The sequence below is a fragment of the Rhinatrema bivittatum genome, chromosome 19 (genome assembly GCF_901001135.1).
Source record: "Rhinatrema bivittatum chromosome 19, aRhiBiv1.1, whole genome shotgun sequence".
NCBI classification, from domain to species: domain Eukaryota; kingdom Metazoa; phylum Chordata; class Amphibia; order Gymnophiona; family Rhinatrematidae; genus Rhinatrema; species Rhinatrema bivittatum.
Genome location: NC_042633.1, coordinates 1406442 through 1425111, shown reverse-complemented (window position 1 = coordinate 1425111; position 18670 = coordinate 1406442). Strand labels below are relative to the sequence as shown.

The 18670-nt window shown below is 46.4% G+C and overlaps 1 protein-coding gene across 8 annotated transcripts in view; it reads left to right on the top strand.

Moving 5' to 3' along the window:
• Positions 1 to 6488: 6488 nt before the first annotated feature.
• Positions 6489 to 18670, top strand: part of LOC115080610 (zinc finger protein 2-like) — a 68704-nt gene continuing 56522 nt past the window's right edge. For 3 of the 8 annotated variants that reach the window (XR_003853607.1, XM_029584886.1, XM_029584885.1), the window contains exons 1-6: positions 6489 to 6737; positions 7431 to 7557; positions 10902 to 11015; positions 11173 to 11286; positions 12046 to 12195; positions 12627 to 12701. Coding sequence is in view for 7 of the 8 variants with exons in the window: in XM_029584886.1 (XP_029440746.1) it covers positions 6714 to 6737; positions 7431 to 7557; positions 10902 to 11015; positions 11173 to 11286; positions 12046 to 12195; positions 12627 to 12701 (604 nt within the window). In the remaining variant the exon portion in view is untranslated. The remainder of the gene's footprint in view (positions 6738 to 7430; positions 7558 to 10901; positions 11016 to 11172; positions 11287 to 12045; positions 12196 to 12626; positions 12702 to 18670) is intronic. The other 5 variants (XM_029584882.1, XM_029584883.1, XM_029584888.1 and 2 more) reach the window with 5 other exon arrangements.

The window sequence follows — 18670 nt, the reverse complement described above, 5'->3', positions numbered from 1 at the left end:
ATGCAGTTGTACTAAGCCGTTGTCTTAGCTGCATCTTGCTGGCAATAAAAGTTTATCTTTACGGATCAGTTGTCTGGGCCTCCTTACTGACTAAAAAGAGACGGTTACATTTGGCGAGCTCAGCCAGGAGGTACCGGGGACGCTATTTTAGCCCCCCAGTTGGTCCAGGGGATTTTGTGGCGGAGTGATCCCCCAGACTTGCCTGGTGAGTGGCCACCGCTGAGTTCAGTGATCAGGTATCTGAGGGGGTCATTCCACGGAGATCCTCTGAGACCTTTGGGCTGGTGATCCAGGAAGAAGGCTTTCATGATGATCGGAAGAACCCTGCAGGCGAGTATTATGGGAACATGGAAATAAGTAAAGAATAGATAAAAGAGTAACAAGTAACCGGTCCATCCCCGGCGGACCGAGGGGGCCTTGATCACACCCCACGCAGTGTGCTAGTAGGAATTACGTTCCGAAGACCACGCGCATGTACAAGTAATAAGTAAAGCATATGCTAGTGGGAATAGGTTTCTTGTTGTGTGAAAGAGAGTGAATGGCCTCGCAGTTCTAGGCCGGGCTGACCGCGTCCTAGTCGGGGCGATTGTGTCTGACGGATACGGACCCCTTACCTATCCGTCTTCCCTTCCCTCCTTTGTCTGTGATTCTATCCTAATGGGAGGGGGCGGTTCTACTCCATTAAAAATCATGACGGAGCACTATAGCGAAGTGTTCGATAGACATAAATGTACTAAACCCGGAATGATTCAACAATGTACCCATAGGTGGCCCAGTTTGTGTGTAAATTGGCCTCCGGCAGGAACTTTCAATTTCCAAACGGCCACAAGGGTCCAGAATATAGTTATACAAGAAGGGAATCCGGGTTGCCCTGAGGATATACCGTACATAACCGCTTGGATTGCAGTTATTGAAAATCCTCCGTCGTGGGCAAAGAAGCTAGTAGAGGGAGCCGCCCTCGTAATGGTAACTCAAGTACGCAAAATGGGGAACCGGAAGTCCCCAGTGTCTGTCTGTCTGTAAGGTACGTGTAAAAAAAAAAAAAAAAAGGGGACATTGGGCTAGCCTGGGTGAATGAAAATTGTTTCGTTTGTTTTAACAGAACATTATTGAAAGTTAGTTGATGGTGTGCGTATGTGAATAAAGATAGAATTGTGGTATGTTAATTAAAAGAAAGGAAGATTGTAGCTCCGAGTTTCTGCTGATTAAATTTATTCTCCAAGGTCCTTGCTAAAACTGTCTGTAATCTGACAAAGGATTGCTACTTGCAAAGAAATACCAGAACCAAGGGTCCCTTACAAATCATTTAGTGCCTTATGATGCGGGCTATTTTTAAGACATTTTATAGCAGCAAATTAATTGTTACAGTACAAAGTGGAATGGTGGTGCGTCCCACTGCGTGTCAGTACGTAGTGCGTAGGCATTCAATATGGCTGTGCGTTTCAATGCTGGCGTTGCTAATCAGAAGTTTTTAGTTTTCTCATATCTTCTATCCCAGTGTCCTCCCTATGCTTATCTTTCTATTCTCTAATACCATGTTAATTATTGTTCTTACTTGTCTCCTATATATTATCTGTTATTTAAAAGTTACATTGGAACGCATGATAAAGTATGAACTCTCTTTTGCTGACGCAGTTTATTTTGAAGCTGTCTCTGGGAAAATTAGAGGAGAAATGATTAAGAATGGGACCTTTGTTAAAGCTTTGTTAAATATACAGAGCATAGCAAGCGGCAAGATAAGACAGCTGCAGTTCTGACTGTGGGAATTACAGGATGCCGTTTGTAAAAAAAAAAAAAAAAAAAAAAACACAGAGAAAACAAAGACTTAATATTACAAATTTTGATTCAGTGGCAGGCGCAAGATAAGGATTATTGGAAGTTGTGGGCAAGAGAAGGGGCCACTATGCAAGATTAGGAACAAGAGCAAATACCACACACACACATATATATATATATATTGCAATTATGTTCTTTTACCACTGGTGGGGGCTGGGCTCTGGCTATTACCATATGTTCTTAGTGTTTGCAATGTAATTGGTACAAGGCTTCCAAGGGTTTGATCATCACTCCTGCACACCTAAAGCGCCCCCCCTGGATCCTTGCCTGCAGAGCCAGGTTGACTTTATTGAATTAACCCAATGCCAAACTTACAAGTATGAAGGAAGCAATGTTTTGCAGCTTCTCAGCCTCGTCAGAATTGATTTGCCTCCAGGCGCAGGTCACCTATTCAATTTCCAGATGGACTGTGATCTTTTCATCGTATTTTGAGATGTATGGGAACAGGGATCAGGAAGAGAAGAAAAGGGGCCCGTCCCTGCAACCAGGAACTTAATAATAGACCTGACATCCGAAAGAACCTGCAGAAGGCCGAGGGCTTTGAGGGCATGAGCCTCAGCCAGTTAAAAGCTATAGCAGACCAGGTATGTGGAAATAGAGAAGTGGAAGAGAAAAGAGAGAAGCAAGTAGACATATGAAGGAGAAAGTGACTGTTAGCCGCCGCTCTCGAGGACACTCGGGACGGGAAGGAGCCAAGACAATGGCAGACCGCGAAGAGGAGGGGGAACAAGACCCCCCCTTTGGAAAGAATCAGTGTGCGTACTGCAAAAATGAAGGCCATTGGAAGAGAGACTGTGAAGAATGGCAAAAGAAATACGGGAGCCCTGCAGTGAATACTAACGACAAAAATGGACCTGCACCGACACAAAGGGGCCGAGGAGGAAGGAGATTGGACAACCCCCACTGGCAGATGGCGGGGGAGGCGACAAGGAGCATACAGCCTGAAGAGACCGGGAGGGAAGAATCCCCACTGACCCTCTGGTGGAGATCCACGAGGTAACAACAAAAATCAGGGGCCTGTTGGACTCAGAGGCCAACGATCTGTCATGACTGCACCAATCGGCCCCCCCGACGAAAGAGACTGTTTCTATAGTGGGTGCCTCAGGTCAGGTACTCACTGCCCCTCTGCAGAAAGAATGAACTATACAAGTAGGCGGGACCATGGTATCCCTTATCGGACAAGACCTGCTGTGTAAGCTACAGACCACATTGAGATTTCAACCAACAGGGGAAGTTAAAGCCTCCTTCGGGGACCATCCAGTGATACTCATCTATCCCCTCCAAGAAGAATGGAGACTACATCTTCCCATAGTCGAACGAACCATCGAACATCGATATGAAAACAACACCCCCCTCAACGAAAAACGAAGACAACTGATGGATAGTGTACCCCAAGTATGGTCCGAACAGAACCCGGGAGGAATAGCTATCGACGCTACCCCCATATGGATAGAGATGAAACAGAATGCACAGGTGATTAATCAACCTCAATACCCCATTCCATATATGGCCAGGCAAGGAATCCAGATACATCTGCAAAGACTGTATGATTTGGGTATTCTCAGGCGAATCCGATCTGCTTGGAACACCCCTCTGCTGCCCGTAAAGAAACCCGGTTCTTCTGACTACCGACCTGTACAAGATTTACGGAAAGTGAACAATCAAGTAGCAGATCTAGTAGCCCTCGTACCCAATCCATACTCAATCTTGGCTCAAGTTTCCCCTACATCCAAGTGGTACAGTGTCATTGACCTCAAAGATGCTTTCTTCTCCGTTCCAGTAGCAGAAGAATGCCAGAAGATCTTTGCCTTCACATGGGAAAATGCACAAACTGGAATCAGGCAGCAGTACACATGGACTCGCTTACCGCAAGGATTTAAGCACTCACCCACGATGTTCGGGGAGCAACTGGCAAAAGACTTGAAGATGTACCAAGTCATGTATGGGCCAGTCATACAGTATGTTGATGACCTTCTGTTGTTTCGTGAAACGTATCACGAATGTGAAGTAGCCACTCTTCACCTGCTAAAGACGTTGTACTCAAAAGGATACCGTGCAAGTAAAAAGAAGGCGCAAATTTGTGAATTGGAAGTAGAATACCTGGGATTCCAGATCCGGGAAGGTACCCGCTGTCTTGGAATATCCCGTACCAGTTCAATACGAGGTCAACCTGTACCCACTTGCAAGAAAGAGCTCCGAGCGTTCCTTGGAGCTGCTGGATATTGTAGACTGTGGATTGCTAACTATGCAGTTAGTGCCCAACCCCTGTACGACAAGTTACGAGGAAAAGAATCAGAATCTCATCCCTTCCAGTGGGAAGGACATGAACTAGCAAATCTGCATCAACTGAAAGAAGCCTTGATCTCACCCCCTGCTCTAGGGTTGCCAGATGTAATGAAACCATTTCATCTATACGTCGATGAAAAGAAAGGAATGGCCATTGGGGTATTGACTCAAACTTTTGAATCATAGGAACGACCTGTTGCATATCTGTCAAAAGGAATGGACAATGTTGCAAAAGGATGGCCTGGTTGCCTTCAAAGCATTGCTGCTGCATGCTTACTGATACCCGAAGCTGTTAAGCTAACATTTGGACAGACTTTACAAGTAACAACTCCTCTTACTATTCAAGGACTACCAGAGACCCATGGACCAAAATGGATGACTAATTCACGTCTCGTCAAGTATTAAGCCTTACTGTGTGAAACACCTGAACTTCAAATACAGGACAGCAAAAACTTGAACCCGGCCACTCTTATGCCGGCACCTGAACCAGTTGCCCATGATTGTGAAGAAGTCATGACTACAATACATTCCAGTAGACCAGACCTGAGGGATCAACCCTGGCAGGGAGCTTGGACTTTATTCACTGATGGGAACAGCCAAATCATTCATGAGATACGTTCTGCTGGATATGCTGTTGTATCCGAAGATGAAATCATTGAGGCTCAACCTTTTCCCCCAGGAACGTCTGCACAAAAAGCTTAACTAATTGCTCTTACTCGAGCTCTGCAGTTGGCAGAAGGAAAACTGTAAATATCTAAACAGACTCTAAATATGCCTTTCTTACAATTCAAGTGCATGGAGCATTATAGAGGGAAAACAACTGAACAATCAGGCTTCAGGCAGTCCTGGAGCTCATCACCAACGACTGCTCTCGCTCTTAAACTCTGGGCAAAAGAAAATACCAAAATTATGACTGCAGTGTACCAGAATAGATTGGTTTTAGATTACCCTCTGGCCCAGGAAGGAGGGTTTGTGGAACATTTAACCTCTCCAATTGTTGTTTACAGGTAGATGACCAAAGCAAGGTTATCCAAGATATCACTGATCGCATGGTCAAGATGGCACACGTCCCTGTCCAGCAGTGGAATAGTGCATGGGACTGGACCAATGGATTCCGTGGTTGGTTTTCCATGATCGATGGATTTAAGAGCTTGTTTGTTATCCCAGCCAGTTTAATTCTGTTTTGTCTTTTAGGACCCTGAATTATTCCTTTCTTGCTCAAACCGCCTTCGTCGGGTGATGAAGGACATTGCTGAACGCAAAACAGCCACGCAGCTCCTGTTACTGTACATGTATTCCTCTGAGCCTATAGAACCTGTTTAACCATCCTCATGTTTTATCCTGGGCCATCTTCCCATACATGACAAGTTCGGGCTACAAAGGGGGGTGGAGCCATTAGGGCCCATCCGTCTCAAACCCGTGAAGAAACCATCGGACTGTTTGGGAAATTAGGGCCCCCTGAGAACTCAAATTGCTAATTTTTCTTGTTTCTGTTTCTTTCAGCTCCACAGTTGCGTTGTGATGGTGTGATACTTTTCATAGAGAATGATAAGTATCAAAGGGGGGAATGAAGGAGTCTGAACGCTTCAACCTGACAAAGGACTTCATGTACCAGAATTCCCTGCTTCATGACGGGTTTACTTACAGTCTGCAATACAGCTGTAATTAGGACATTGAGGAACTCTCTGTCAGCACATTGCACATTTTCATTTTTTTGGCTTCGCTGTTCTTATTCTCTGATAAGCTTTCACTGCTGTAACCTAGATTAGAACAATGGATGTATTATGTGATGGGCTGTATTACTGCAGACTCGCGAATTCCTTTCCAGAACTGCAAGTCCCAGCAGCCTCTCCTGCAGAACATGGGAGAAGTTTCACGAAAGTTCCAGGGTGTCTAGGGAGGGGGTCAGTAGCCCCTTCAGCCGGAATATGCTCGCTCAGCAGTGCTTAGAACGCATGTGTGAAAGATAAGAACTGTAAAGTGCATAAGAGTCTGCTCCTGGAGGGGAGGGGCATGCAGTTGTACTAAGCCGTTGTCTTAGCTGCATCTTGCTGGCAATAAAAGTTTATCTTTACGGATCAGTTGTCTGGGCCTCCTTACTGACTAAAAAGAGACGGTTACAATTCCACTGATCAGGTCGGCCATGCAGTCAACATTAGCATAGAAGGGAGAAAAAGTTTAAAGTTCAGAGATGGATGCAACAGGAGTAGACCTGATCCCGGACGTGTTTCTCACTCCTGTCTGGGAAACTTTGCAGCGCACTGCTATCTCTACAGATCCACCTTAAGGAGGTGGGATACTCCCAGCATGCACTGGAGAAGCAGCATGGCTGCCGGGGAGCTCTGCGCATGCTCCTGCTGCTCTCTCTTCCTGTAGAGTCCGCAGGGCTGCAGAGAGCAGGAAAGACTCAGAGTAAAATCAGAACTTTCTGCCTCCCCAGGACTGGAAATCCCTGCAAGCCCCAGATCTGCAGAGGGGGAGAGCAGGGGCTTTATCTGAGCCCCCCAAGGAATCAGCTCTGCCCCCTCTGAGCAGGAACAGCCTGAATCCCTCCCAGCACCTGCAGCACTGAGAGGGAAAAGAGGAGGGCAATGTGTGCCCTGGTGTCTGATCAGGTAAGCAATCCTTCTCTGTCCTCTTGTGCATTTAAAGGAAACCTTTTCCCTGTGCAGCTCTTCCAGCCTTCCCTCCTCCCGAGATCAGCAGAGGTCAGTTGGAGGGTGCAGATTGTCTCTGTGTCTCTGCAGACTCTTGTGTGCATACACGCAGTCTCGCTCTCACACACACACACACACACACACACATACAGTATAAACACTGAGGCCAATATTCAGTAAGCAGGTAAGCGGACAAGTTAATTTGTGCTGGTTATCCAGCAGGATAGACGTTCTGCTGAATGTACTTCATCCGGCTCCATGAAGCTTGCACATCGCTGGGAGGATGCCTCTGCTTTAGCTCTCTGGCCGGTTGGGTCGCCTCCACGCCCTGGCTTGTGGTTGCTCTGTTGCTTTTCTCCTGTTGCCACGGGAGAGAGGCCAAGATGGGGTGAGCAAAGAAACAGGGAGAGGGAGGTGTGCGGGAAAAAGGTCAGCGCGAAGGAGATGAAGACCAAAAGATAATAAGAAGAGGAAGGGCTGAGAGACAGTAAAGAGAGAGAGAAGAAGAGACGGGGAAGAGACAGGAAGGGTTGGAAAAGAGAAGTAAAACAGAGAGAGATAGCTGGAGAGAAATGAGATTAAAGAAAGAGACAGGTGAGAGAGATGAAGCTGGAGGGAGAGGGGCTGAGGGTGTCCTGTTTGCTGTTCCAGGCATCGATCACGTTCAGGGACGTCTCTGCTTATTTCTGGGAAGTGGAGTGGGACATTCTGGGAGAATGGCAGAAGGAGTTGTACAAGAAGGTCATCAAGGAGATTCACGGCGTCCTCCTGTCCCGGGGTAAGTCTGCCTTTTCTATCATCTCTCACCCATACACACACTGCAGGATGGCTGCTGCCACTTTATCAGGACTGGAATAATCCCAGGTGCCAGGTCCCTTGGGCACATATAATATACAGTCTGGCTTCTGATCTCATGCCAAGTCCAACAGGAGCTGCTGTGGCTCCCCAGGGCCCAGTGAGAGACACCTCTGCTGCAGGCCCGGCACGAGATGCTGCTCTGTGCTGAACAGGGGGAGGATTTGCCTCTCTGATTCCTTTCTGAGACCTGCAACTTCTGCAAAAGGACCTGAAATAATAGCTATGTTCTAGGTGAATCTACTGCACAACATGTAACTCCTCCAGGAGGTAACCCGATGTCACAGGTCACAAATCCCCCCTTTCTGCCTCTCACTGACCTCTAGAGAGAGTTATCTTTATATCCTAGCACTGGGGTTTTCCTTCTCAGACACTCCTGATAAGCTGGGAGTCCTCTCCAGGAGGGCACAGGCTGGCAGAGAGCACTGGCACCTGCAATGCCTCCAGCTAGGAGGGTCAGGAATAGAAATGACTGCACCAGAAACCCTCCAAGGTTTAACCTTAATCAAGTGCTAGCCTGCAAGTGTCTCTTCTCACCAAGCTCTGTCACACAAATACCCAAAGATGCGCGCGCGTGCACAGACACAGACACGCACACACACAGACACACAGACAAACACACACAGATACACACACATAGACACAGACACACAGACACAGATACACATACACAGAAACACAGACACACATACAGACACAGACACACACAGACACACAGACACACACACACACACACACACACATAGAAACATAGAAATGACGGCAGAAGAAGACCAAATGGTCCATCCAGTCTGCCCAGCAAGCTTTCACTTTTTTTTTTCCCCATACCTGTCTGTTACTCTTGTCCCTTGTAAGTGACTTTTTGTTCTATTTCCCTTCCACCCCCGCCATCGATGTATTTAGCAGTGCTGGAGCTGGATCTAAGTGAAGTATCTAGCTAATTGGTTAGGGGTAGTAACCACTGTCATAGCAAGCTACTCCCACGCATGTTTATCCAGCCTGTGCAACTCAGTCCTTGTTGGTTGTTGTCTGAATATAAATCATCTTTTCATCATTCCCCCTTCCACTGAAGCAGAGAGCTATGCTGGATATCATTGAAAGTGAAGTGTCAGGCTTATTTGGTTTGGGGTAGTAACCGCCGTAACAAGCAAGCTACTCCCCTGCTTTTTTGTGGATGCAAATCCTTTTTTTTTCACATTTCCTTTTGCCGTTGAAGCATAGAGCAATGTTGGAATCACATTAACCATGTGTATGTTTATTGAATTAGGATATTAATCTCCAGGTAGTAGCCGTCATTCCCGCAAGCCACCCCCATGCCACTTCTCTTCATTCACATCCTCTAGACTTTATGGATCCACAGTGTTTATCCCATGCCTCTTTGAACTCCTTCACAATTGGTTCAGGAACCAACAATAGAGGGAGCTATTTTAGATTTAATTCTTAGTGGAACGCAGGATTTGGTGAGAGAGGTAACGGTGGTGGGGCCACTTGGCAACAGTGATCATAACATGATCAAATTTAAACTAATAACTGGAAGGGGGACAATAAGTAAATCTGCAGCTCTAACACTAAACTTTCAAAAGGGAAACTTTGATAAAATGAGGAAAATAGTTAGAAAAAAACTGAAAGGTGCAGCTGCAAAAGTTAAAAGTATTCAACAAGCATGGACATTGTTTAAAAATACAATCCTAGATGCGCAGTCCAAATTTATTTCACACATTAAGAAAGTTGGAAGGAAGGCAAAACGATTACCATCATGATTAAAAGGTGAGGTGAAAGAGGCTATTTTAGCCAAAAAAAAAAACATCCTTCAAAAATTGGAAGAAAGATCCATCTGAAGAAAATAGGATAAAACATAAGCATTGTCAAGCTAAGTGTAAAACATTGATAAGACAGGCGAAGAGAGAATTTGAAATGAAGTTGGCCATAGAGGCAAAAACTCATAAAAACTTTAAAAAATATATCTGAAGCAAGAAACCTGTGAGGGAGTTGGTTGGACCATTAGATGACCGTGGGGTTAAAGGGGCTCTTAGGGAAGATAAGGCCATTGCAGAAAGACTAAATGAATTCTTTGCTACCGTGTTTACTAATGAGGATGTTGGGGAGATACCAGTTCCGGAGATGGTTTTCAAGGGTGATGAGTCAGACGAAGTGAACGAACTCACTGTGAACCTGGAAGATGTAGTAGGCCAGACTGACAAACTAAAGAGTAGCAAATCACCTGGACCAGATGGTATGCATCCTAGGGTCCTGAAGGAAATAAAAAATGAAATTTCTGATCTATTAGTTAAAATTTGTAACCTATCATTAAAATCATCCATTGTACCTGAAGACTGGAGGATAGCTAATGTAACCCCAATATTTAAAAAGGGCTCCAGGGGAGATCCGGGTAACTACAGACCGGTTAGCCTGATTTCAGTGCCAGGAAAAATAGTGGAAACAATTCTCAAGATCAAAATCGTAGAGCATATAGAAAGACACGGTTTAATGGAACACAGTCAACATGGATTTACCCAAAGGAAAGTCTTGCCTAACAAATCTGCTTCATTTTTTTGAAGGAGTTAATAAACATGTGGATAAAGGTGAACCGGTAGATGTAGTGTATTTGGATTTTCAGAAGGCGTTTGACAAAGTCCGTCATGAGAGGCTTCTAAGAAAAGTAAAAAGTCATGGGATAGGTGGCGATGTCCTTTCGTGTATTACAAACTGGTTAACAGACAGGAAACAGAGAGTAGGATTAAATGGTCAATTTTCTCAGTGGAAAAGGGTAAACAGTGGAGTTCCTCAGGGATCTGTACTTGGACCGGTGCTTTTCAATATATATATAAATGATCTGGAAAGGAATACGACGAGTGAGGTTATCAAATTTGCGGATGATACAAAATTATTCAGAGTAGTTAAATCACAAGCAGACTGTGATAATTTACAGGAGGACCTTGCAAGACTGGAAAATTGGGCATCCAAATGGCAGATGAAATTTAATGTGGACAAGTGCAAGGTGTTGCATATTAGAAATGTGAATCGGAACTGGAATCGGTTCTGATTCCGGTTCCGATTCACATCGTGTATTTTTTTTTCGTCCCGCCCGATCGCGGTTTTGTTTATCGGCTGCGCCCGAGCCGATAAACAAAAAATAAAAAAAACACACAGACACACACACACACAGAGACATAGACACACACACACAGATGCACCTCTGAATCAGAACAGTGAACAGATAAAAGCTCCAAGGCCTGCACAAGTAATTTTGCTATTTCTTATTGGCAGGTTATTCCATTCTTAATCCTGATGTTGTATTCAAGATTAAGAAAGAAGATGAGAAATATTTCCCTCAGCACTGGGAGCTGGAGGGGAAAGAAACCATGAAGGACCCCAGCATCAGTAAGTAAATGTTCTGGATTTAAAGGGCTTTGCATTTTCAGATCACAGGCGATGGGGCATTAACATTAAACATTTGGAGACTTCAAATCCATTTCCTAGTAAAATATTAGCAGGTCCTGGGTGAATCCTCCTAGACAAGTTTGTTTTCTCATCCCAGGCCTTCCGATTGTAACGTCTGTGTTCTCACTGAGCGTTAAACAAGAGGAAGATCTGCCCTTCCTGGATCCTCCTGAATCAGAGACGACTGAAGGGATTCACCCTCCTGTAACAGGCAAGTACCACTCCCTGCCCTCGTCTTGTATTCTCCCCTCCTCTTCCCTCTGGATTTCCATACGACTGAGCTAACACACAGGCCCCTCCCTCGTTTCTTGTACCCGGTGCTCCCCACCTGCCTTTACCACCACGCTCTGTGTCCATCTTAAATCTGTGTAAATTTGCTGATTGGTTGGATGCTGCTGCTGCCTCTGTCAGGAGGGGACTCCAGGCATCCACCACCCTGTCAGTAAAGAAATATTCTCTCACGTTTCCTCTTAACATTCCTCCATCATCTTCATATCCTGTCCTCTTCTCCAGGAGTCTCCTTTCCACCTTCCCTCGCACTCCTGTCTAAGAATTCCTTGGCTTTGGTGCCTTCTAGTGACATCTCCCACCCTGCCTCATATAATTATAATGAAGCGGAGGAGCCAGATAGAATCAGATTTCTGAAATCTGGCAGCTGGATAAAAAACATCTGGTTTAACAAAAATACTCTTTGAGGTAGAAATGTTCAGCATGTTTTTGCAATAGCAGTAACCACACCAGATTATTTTGTAGATCCTGTGGAATTAAGTCACCCACCTCGGTGTTAAAATGATCAGGTTTCTGTTAGAATGGATTTCTGATGATGATCAGCACAGCAGCACCCTCTTTTCTTAGTGCAGCACTGGTGGCAGTATTTATGAATACAGCATAATCCTGAGCTCACTTGCACTGATAATACAGGCTCTGGGGTAATTTTTCTACATATTGTAACCATCTTTTCCCATCCCAGGCTCCCCCAGTGTCACCCCTGACATTTTAATCCGATTTAAGCAAGAAGGACGTGGGACTGAGCCCCCGAGATCTGAGGACAGAGGGAACCTGAGCATCCCAGGCGCCTGTGAGGAGCTGAATGAAGCAGGCGATGCAGCTTGGATTAAAGGTACTGCTGGGCCGATCCAAACATTGCTGAGTCACGATGCCTCCTCTGGACCAGACACAGCGGGGAGGAGGCGTTAAATCACGTCCCTGGCCTCTGACCTTTCTTGTGTGGAGGGCTCACAGTGGCAGCAGGAAAAGCCCCACTGGGAACAGTAAGAGGGAGGAAGGCAGGGGGAGCAGCAGGAGGGAGGGAGGGGGGATTTTACAGCAAACGGTTTCCATCCTCATGGGATTGTGGGACCCCAGCAGGAGAATTATGAAAGGAGTTATGCGTGCAAATGTAACAGACCGTCCTAGCATTTTTCAAAAGCCATTTACCCACGTAAGTGCACTTAATGCTGAGAAAACCGATTGGCAGTTCAGGATTTGCCTTTCTTAGGTCAATATCCCAGACTGTTTAAAAGCTGAAGGCACAATCTCATTCTCTAACAGGCATCCGAGGTCCCAGTCCTGACGCTACAGCAGAGATCCTGAGAATGGGCGGGGAGGAGACGGAGACCAAGAGCGGTGAGCAAAATATTCCTTCTTAACACCGCCCTTCCTGTGTGCTGTGGGGTATTTCACACTGACCTAAGTAAAAAGGTGAATAAAGATTCAATCGCAAATCTTACACCATTTACTGCAGTTTTTAACGATCATTTCCTAAAGGAGATGGAGAGAGATACTGAGGGGCCGCGGTCACTGCAGGGCTGTATGTAGGGTGACGTTTCCCACCTGCTGGCAGGGGAGCACACATTTTTAACTCACTATGTTTGCAATAAGTTAAAAAAATTGTCACCGAGAGTTTAAAATGCCGCTAGAGCCAATGCACCTGAATGTAAGGAGGAATGAGGACGTGGATCTCCGCTTATGAGACTTCCTGTGTGATGCAGAATCCGCTTTCCGTTTCGTAGGGGGGGAGACTAAGATGTGGGTTTGTGCTTTCCTTCCCCGAGGAGAAGCTCCGTTACGTAATGTACTTTCACTGCGGTCTGACCCGGGGTCTGTGGGATAAATGGGAAGCCTACCTTAGGAGATAAGATGTGGGTTTGTGCTTTCCTTCCCCGAGGCGAAGCTCCCTTTCGTAATGTACTTTCACTGCGGTCTGACCGGGGATCTGTGGGATAACTGGGAAGCCTACCTTAGGAGATAAGATGTGGGTTTGTGCTTTCCTTCCCCGAGGAGAAGCTCCGTTACGTAATGTACTTTCGCCGCGGTCTGACCGGGGATCTGTGGGATAAATGGGAAGCCTACCTTAGGAGATAAGATGTGGGTTTGTGCTTTCCTTCCCCGAGGAGAAGCTCCGTTACGTAATGTACTTTCGCCGCGGTCTGACCGGGGATCTGTGGGATAAATGGGAAGCCTACCTTAGGAGATAAGATGTGGGTTTGTGCTTTCCTTCCCCGAGGAGAAGCTCCGTTACGTAATGTACTTTCGCCGCGGTCTGACCGGGGATCTGTGGGATAAATGGGAAGCCTACCTTAGGAGATAAGATGTGGGTTTGTGCTTTCCTTCCCCGAGGAGAAGCTCCGTTACGTAATGTACTTTCGCTGCAGTCTGACCGGGGATCTGTGGGATTACTGGGAAGCCTACCTTAGGAGATAAGATGTGGGTTTGTGCTTTCCTTCCCCGAGGAGAAGCTCCCTTACGTTAATGTACTTTCACTGCGGACTGACCGGGGATCTGTGGGATAAATGGGAAGCCTACCATAGGAGATAAGATGTGGGTTTGTGCTTTCCTTCCCCGAGGAGAAGCTCCGTTACGTAATGTACTTTCGCCGCGGTCTGACCGGGGATCTGTGATCTGTAAACAATCCTCCTTCTGGGAGGATTGTTTACAACCAATTAAACAACTCCTCTCCAACCTTAACTTGATTTTAAACTCCAGCAAAACAGAGATGCTACTTATCTCACTAGACCCACGTATCTACTCACCCAGCCTTTCGCAACCCTCCTCATTAAACATTTATCTCCCCTCAGACATCAGGGATCTAGGAGCATGGCTTGACAGTCAACTTAACGTAAAAAAATTTATAAATACCACCACCAAGGACTGTTTCTATAAACTACAAGTCCTCAAAAAGTTAAAACCACTCCTTCACTTCAACGACTTTCGCCTCGTCCTACAATCCATTATTTTTTCAAAACTCGACTATTGCAACGCAATTGTCCTTGGCCTCCCTGCCAACAGTATTAAGCCTCTACAGATGGTACAAAACGCCGCTGCCAGAATCCTAACAAACACCAATAAAAGAGAACATATTTCCCCCATTCTGAGCAACCTCCACTGGCTACCCATCAAACAGAGAATCCTTTTTAAAACCCTCACCATTATTCATAAATCAATACACAACATCGCTCCGATATCACTCCAAACTCAACTTCTTCCACACCTATCCTCCAGACCCATCAGAAGCGCCTACAGAGGCACATTGTTCGCCCCTCCAGCAACATCATTACTAAGAAAAAGAGCACTCTCAACTGCAGGACCACATCATTGGAACGCTCTCCCCCCAGACCTACGCCTCGAACCCAGTCTACCAGAGTTAAAAAAAAAAGTTAAAAACCTGGCTCTTCAGGCAAGTGTTCCAATCTCCAGAATTTAACTAAGCGCCTTATCCTGACTGAACTTGGGAATATTTTGTATTACAGTTAATAATATACAATATTATCCAAAATTAAATTTCAATTTAATTTTACGTTTAATTTAAGTTTAACATGCCAATTGGCTTAATTTAAGTATTTATTGTTATTGTTCAATGTTCAAGGATTGTATTATATGTTATTGTTCAATGTATTATATATTATTGTTCAATGTTCTTTGTAAAAAAACCCCGGTCTGACCTCCCAGACCAGGGCAATCTTTTCGTTTCATGTAAACCGGACTGATTTGTATCGTATACAGGAATTCCGGTATATAAAAATTAAAAATAAATAAAATAAATAAATAAATGGGAAGCCTACCTTAGGAGATAAGATGTGGGTTTGTGCTTTCCTTCCCCGAGGAGAAGCTCCCTTACGTAATGTACTTTCACTGCGGTCTGACCCGGGGTCTGTGGGATAAATGGGAAGCCTACCTTAGGAGACTAAGATGTGGGTTTGTGCTTTCCTTCCCCGAGGAGAAGCTCCCTTACGTAATGTACTTTCACTGCAGTCTGACCAGGGATCTGTGGGATAAATGGGAATCCTACCTTAGGAGATAAGATGTGGGTTTGTGCTTTCCTTCCCTGAGGAGAAGCTCCGTTACGTAATGTACTTTCGCTGCGGTCTGATCGGGGATCTGTGGGATAACTGGGAAGCCTACCTTAGGAGATAAGATGTGGGTTTGTGCTTTCCTTCCCCGAGGAGAAGCTCCGTTACGTAATGTACTTTCGCTGCAGCTTGACCCCTGCTCGTTTGCACGAGTTGGTACCTGGAGAGGGGGATTGATGTAGGGAGACTCTGCGGGGTTGCGAGGTTCTTCCGTGCACGTACGGCAGGAGTGCCCCGAGTTTGGTGGGATTTTCGGAGAAGATCCGTCAATCAATTTATATAATAGGGCGGGGGCAAAAGGTATCAAAAGACCCCATTAATTCTGTTCCAGAAGATGCCTGTGTTGGAACGTGATAAATGGGAATTATTTGGAGTCATTCTAGCAGCTAGATGTGAGGCGGCGTACTATTGGAGGGGGGCATTCAGAGCAAGAGAGGATATCAGTCGTTGGAAAAAGTGGGAATGTGTGAGAACATTTTATGGAGATAAGAAACAAATGGACGATTGTTTTTGAAACATTTTGGTGGCCATAAAAAGCTTGGAAATCAAGAGGGTAAGCCTCAAGGTCCTCTTTTAGTTCAAAACGTTAAAAGGTTTTGTTTTGCCTACCTACCGGATAGCCATTAACCATTATTAGTGGATTAATGGTGAACAATCAACGACAAACCTTCTCCGCTGGAAAGAAATCAGTAGAACTAGGGGTCACGTAGTGAAACTCCAGGGAGGATGACTCAGAGCCAACGTCAGGAAATATTTCTTCACGGAGAGGGTGGTGGATGCCTGGAATGCCCTTCCGGAGGAGGTGGTGAAGACAGAAACGGTGAAAGATTTCAAAGGGCATGGGATAAATACTGAGAATCACTAAAGGCTACAGGATGGGAATGAAGGAAAGAGTGCATGGGGGTAACTTGCTGGTGCGGCAGTCACTACCCGTAACCAATAAGCCTTCATCCTGTTGATGCAACTCCCGCATTGCTCTCTGCTTCAGTGGCAAGGGTTAAGGGGGAATTGGACTCAGACAGTAACCCACAAGGGCCCAGACTTTGATGGTCTGGGAAACTGATAAGTGTGGGGGTGACCAGCATGGCGCAGCAGGGACTCCCATGGGAGGCTTGCTGGGCAGACTGGATGGACCGTTTGGTCCTTTTCTGCCATCATTTCTATGTTTCTATGGATACTGGAAGGGGGAAGGGGTATAAAACTCACTGGTATTGATCTCATCTTGGTACTGAATGGATCGGTTATTTTTGTGAGATATATAAAATGGGGATTGGAGCTCCATTTCTGATGTACGTTATGTATTTGGGTGTGCTACTGTAATTGACCTGTTTATTGATGGTCTTAAATTGTTTTAGTTATTACCTAAGCTTCCAATAAAATTAATAATTACAAGAAAAATTATTACAGTAAATTGTGTAAGGTTTGGGATTGAATCTTTATTCACCTTTTTAGTTTGGTCATTCTATGGGAATTGACACTCAGTCTTTGGCTTATGAGAATTTCAAACGTTCCACATAGAAGGTGAATTTTAATGCTGGCTCTCAGTTAAATATTCATTACTAAGTCATTAGAGTTCAGTTACTTTAAGCTGACAGATCTGAGGTTCAGGGACCCGGGTCCTGAATGAATCCCAGGTCTCCAGCAGGGCGTGGCATAGTTTTTGGTGAGTGACTGCAATCAGAGTGAAGGGAATCAGTGCAAAGACTGGAGGTGAGGATGAGAGGCACAGAACCAGCAGGATGAGGTCAGACGTGGTCTGTTCCCCTCAGTTCATGGGCTGTTGCCCACCTGTACCTGTCTGCAAGTGTTATTATTTGTGATAATTGTGGGTGGATCCTTGGGCCGGTGGCAGATGACCACACCCACGGGGGGAAGGTCCCGAGAGAGGCCACCGGTCAGGCGCAGAGTTGGGAGACAGACACACAGTAGTTCTTTTATTAAACAGTATAGTGAACCACCAGAGGTGGCAGTAGTGAGCTGGAAGAGCCCGGCAGGGCTGTAGTCCCTCAGGCACTGGAACAGCGATCCCAGGATGGCAGAGCTGTAGAGAAACTGAGATAGTGAAAAGGCAGAGTATGCAGAGTTCAGGAACAGAACCTTGCATGGTAACACTCACACAATAGTCCCTTGGAACAGCCCCGGAGCTGGAATGAAATAGGCCCTCGAGGAGCGAGTACCTGGTTCCAGGGAAAGCTCTGAGAGAGAGATGGTAACTCACTGGTGTTGTAGGCAGCGGTGACTTCCTGGCAAAAGTTGTATTCGGTAGCAGGTCCAGGAACGTGGGCCCTCGAGGAGCGAGTACCGGTTGCATACTGTAACCTGAAAAGCAAGAGAGAGAGCGAGGCCCCCGAGGAGCGGGTACCCCTGGTAAAGTCCGAGGAGGCAGAGTAGCAAGGTATGCGGAGAGCAAATCCCATCCGCAGCGATATGTTGTGGAGCGCTAGGAGAGCGATCCCACTCCTGGGTGATGTGTGTCCTTGGGCCACGGCTCAACCCCAGAGGGCTCTGAAGAGGTGCCGCGGGAGGCGTGGCATGCCCGAGCATGGGCTGGACGGGAGCAGGGCTGGAGTGACATGGAAGACAGGCCCTCCTCTGGACCTGCATGCTTCGAAAGACCCAACAACGCAATGTTGGTCTTGTGAACAGTCCTCCGACCGTTCCTAGCCCTTTCGGACCTCCCGCAGGGTACGGCACGAAGTGGCAGGTCGGATGGAGGCCAGGGCAGTGAAGACTGGAACATGGATTCAGACGAGACTCAGGAACGACGTAGACTCAGGCATAGACGTGGACTCAGGAACGAGGTGCAGGATCCATAGATGTGGACTCAGGCATAGATGCAGGATCCTTAGACGTGCACTCAGGCAAAGACGTGGACTCAGGAATGAGGTGTAGGATGCATAGACGTGGACAGGCACAGGCGTGGACTCAGGACTGGATGCACAGAGGTGGAATCAGGAACGAGGGCTGAAGGAAGACATGGGCACCGTCCCTCAGGGCGCCCTACTCAGACCACCTGCGGGACTGAGTCGCGGACCACCCTGCCTCATGCGCGCCCTACTCAGCCCTGGAAGGCTGGTCGCGGACCACGCAGAGAGCGGGAGAGCACAGGAAAGAGGAAGCAGGTTCGCTGCACTCCTGGTAGCACAAGGCAAGGATACGCTGCACTCCTGGCAGCACAAGGCAGGTTAAAGCATCAGGATCAGGAACAAGGATTAAGACAGACCTCAGTGCTGGAACAAGGACATC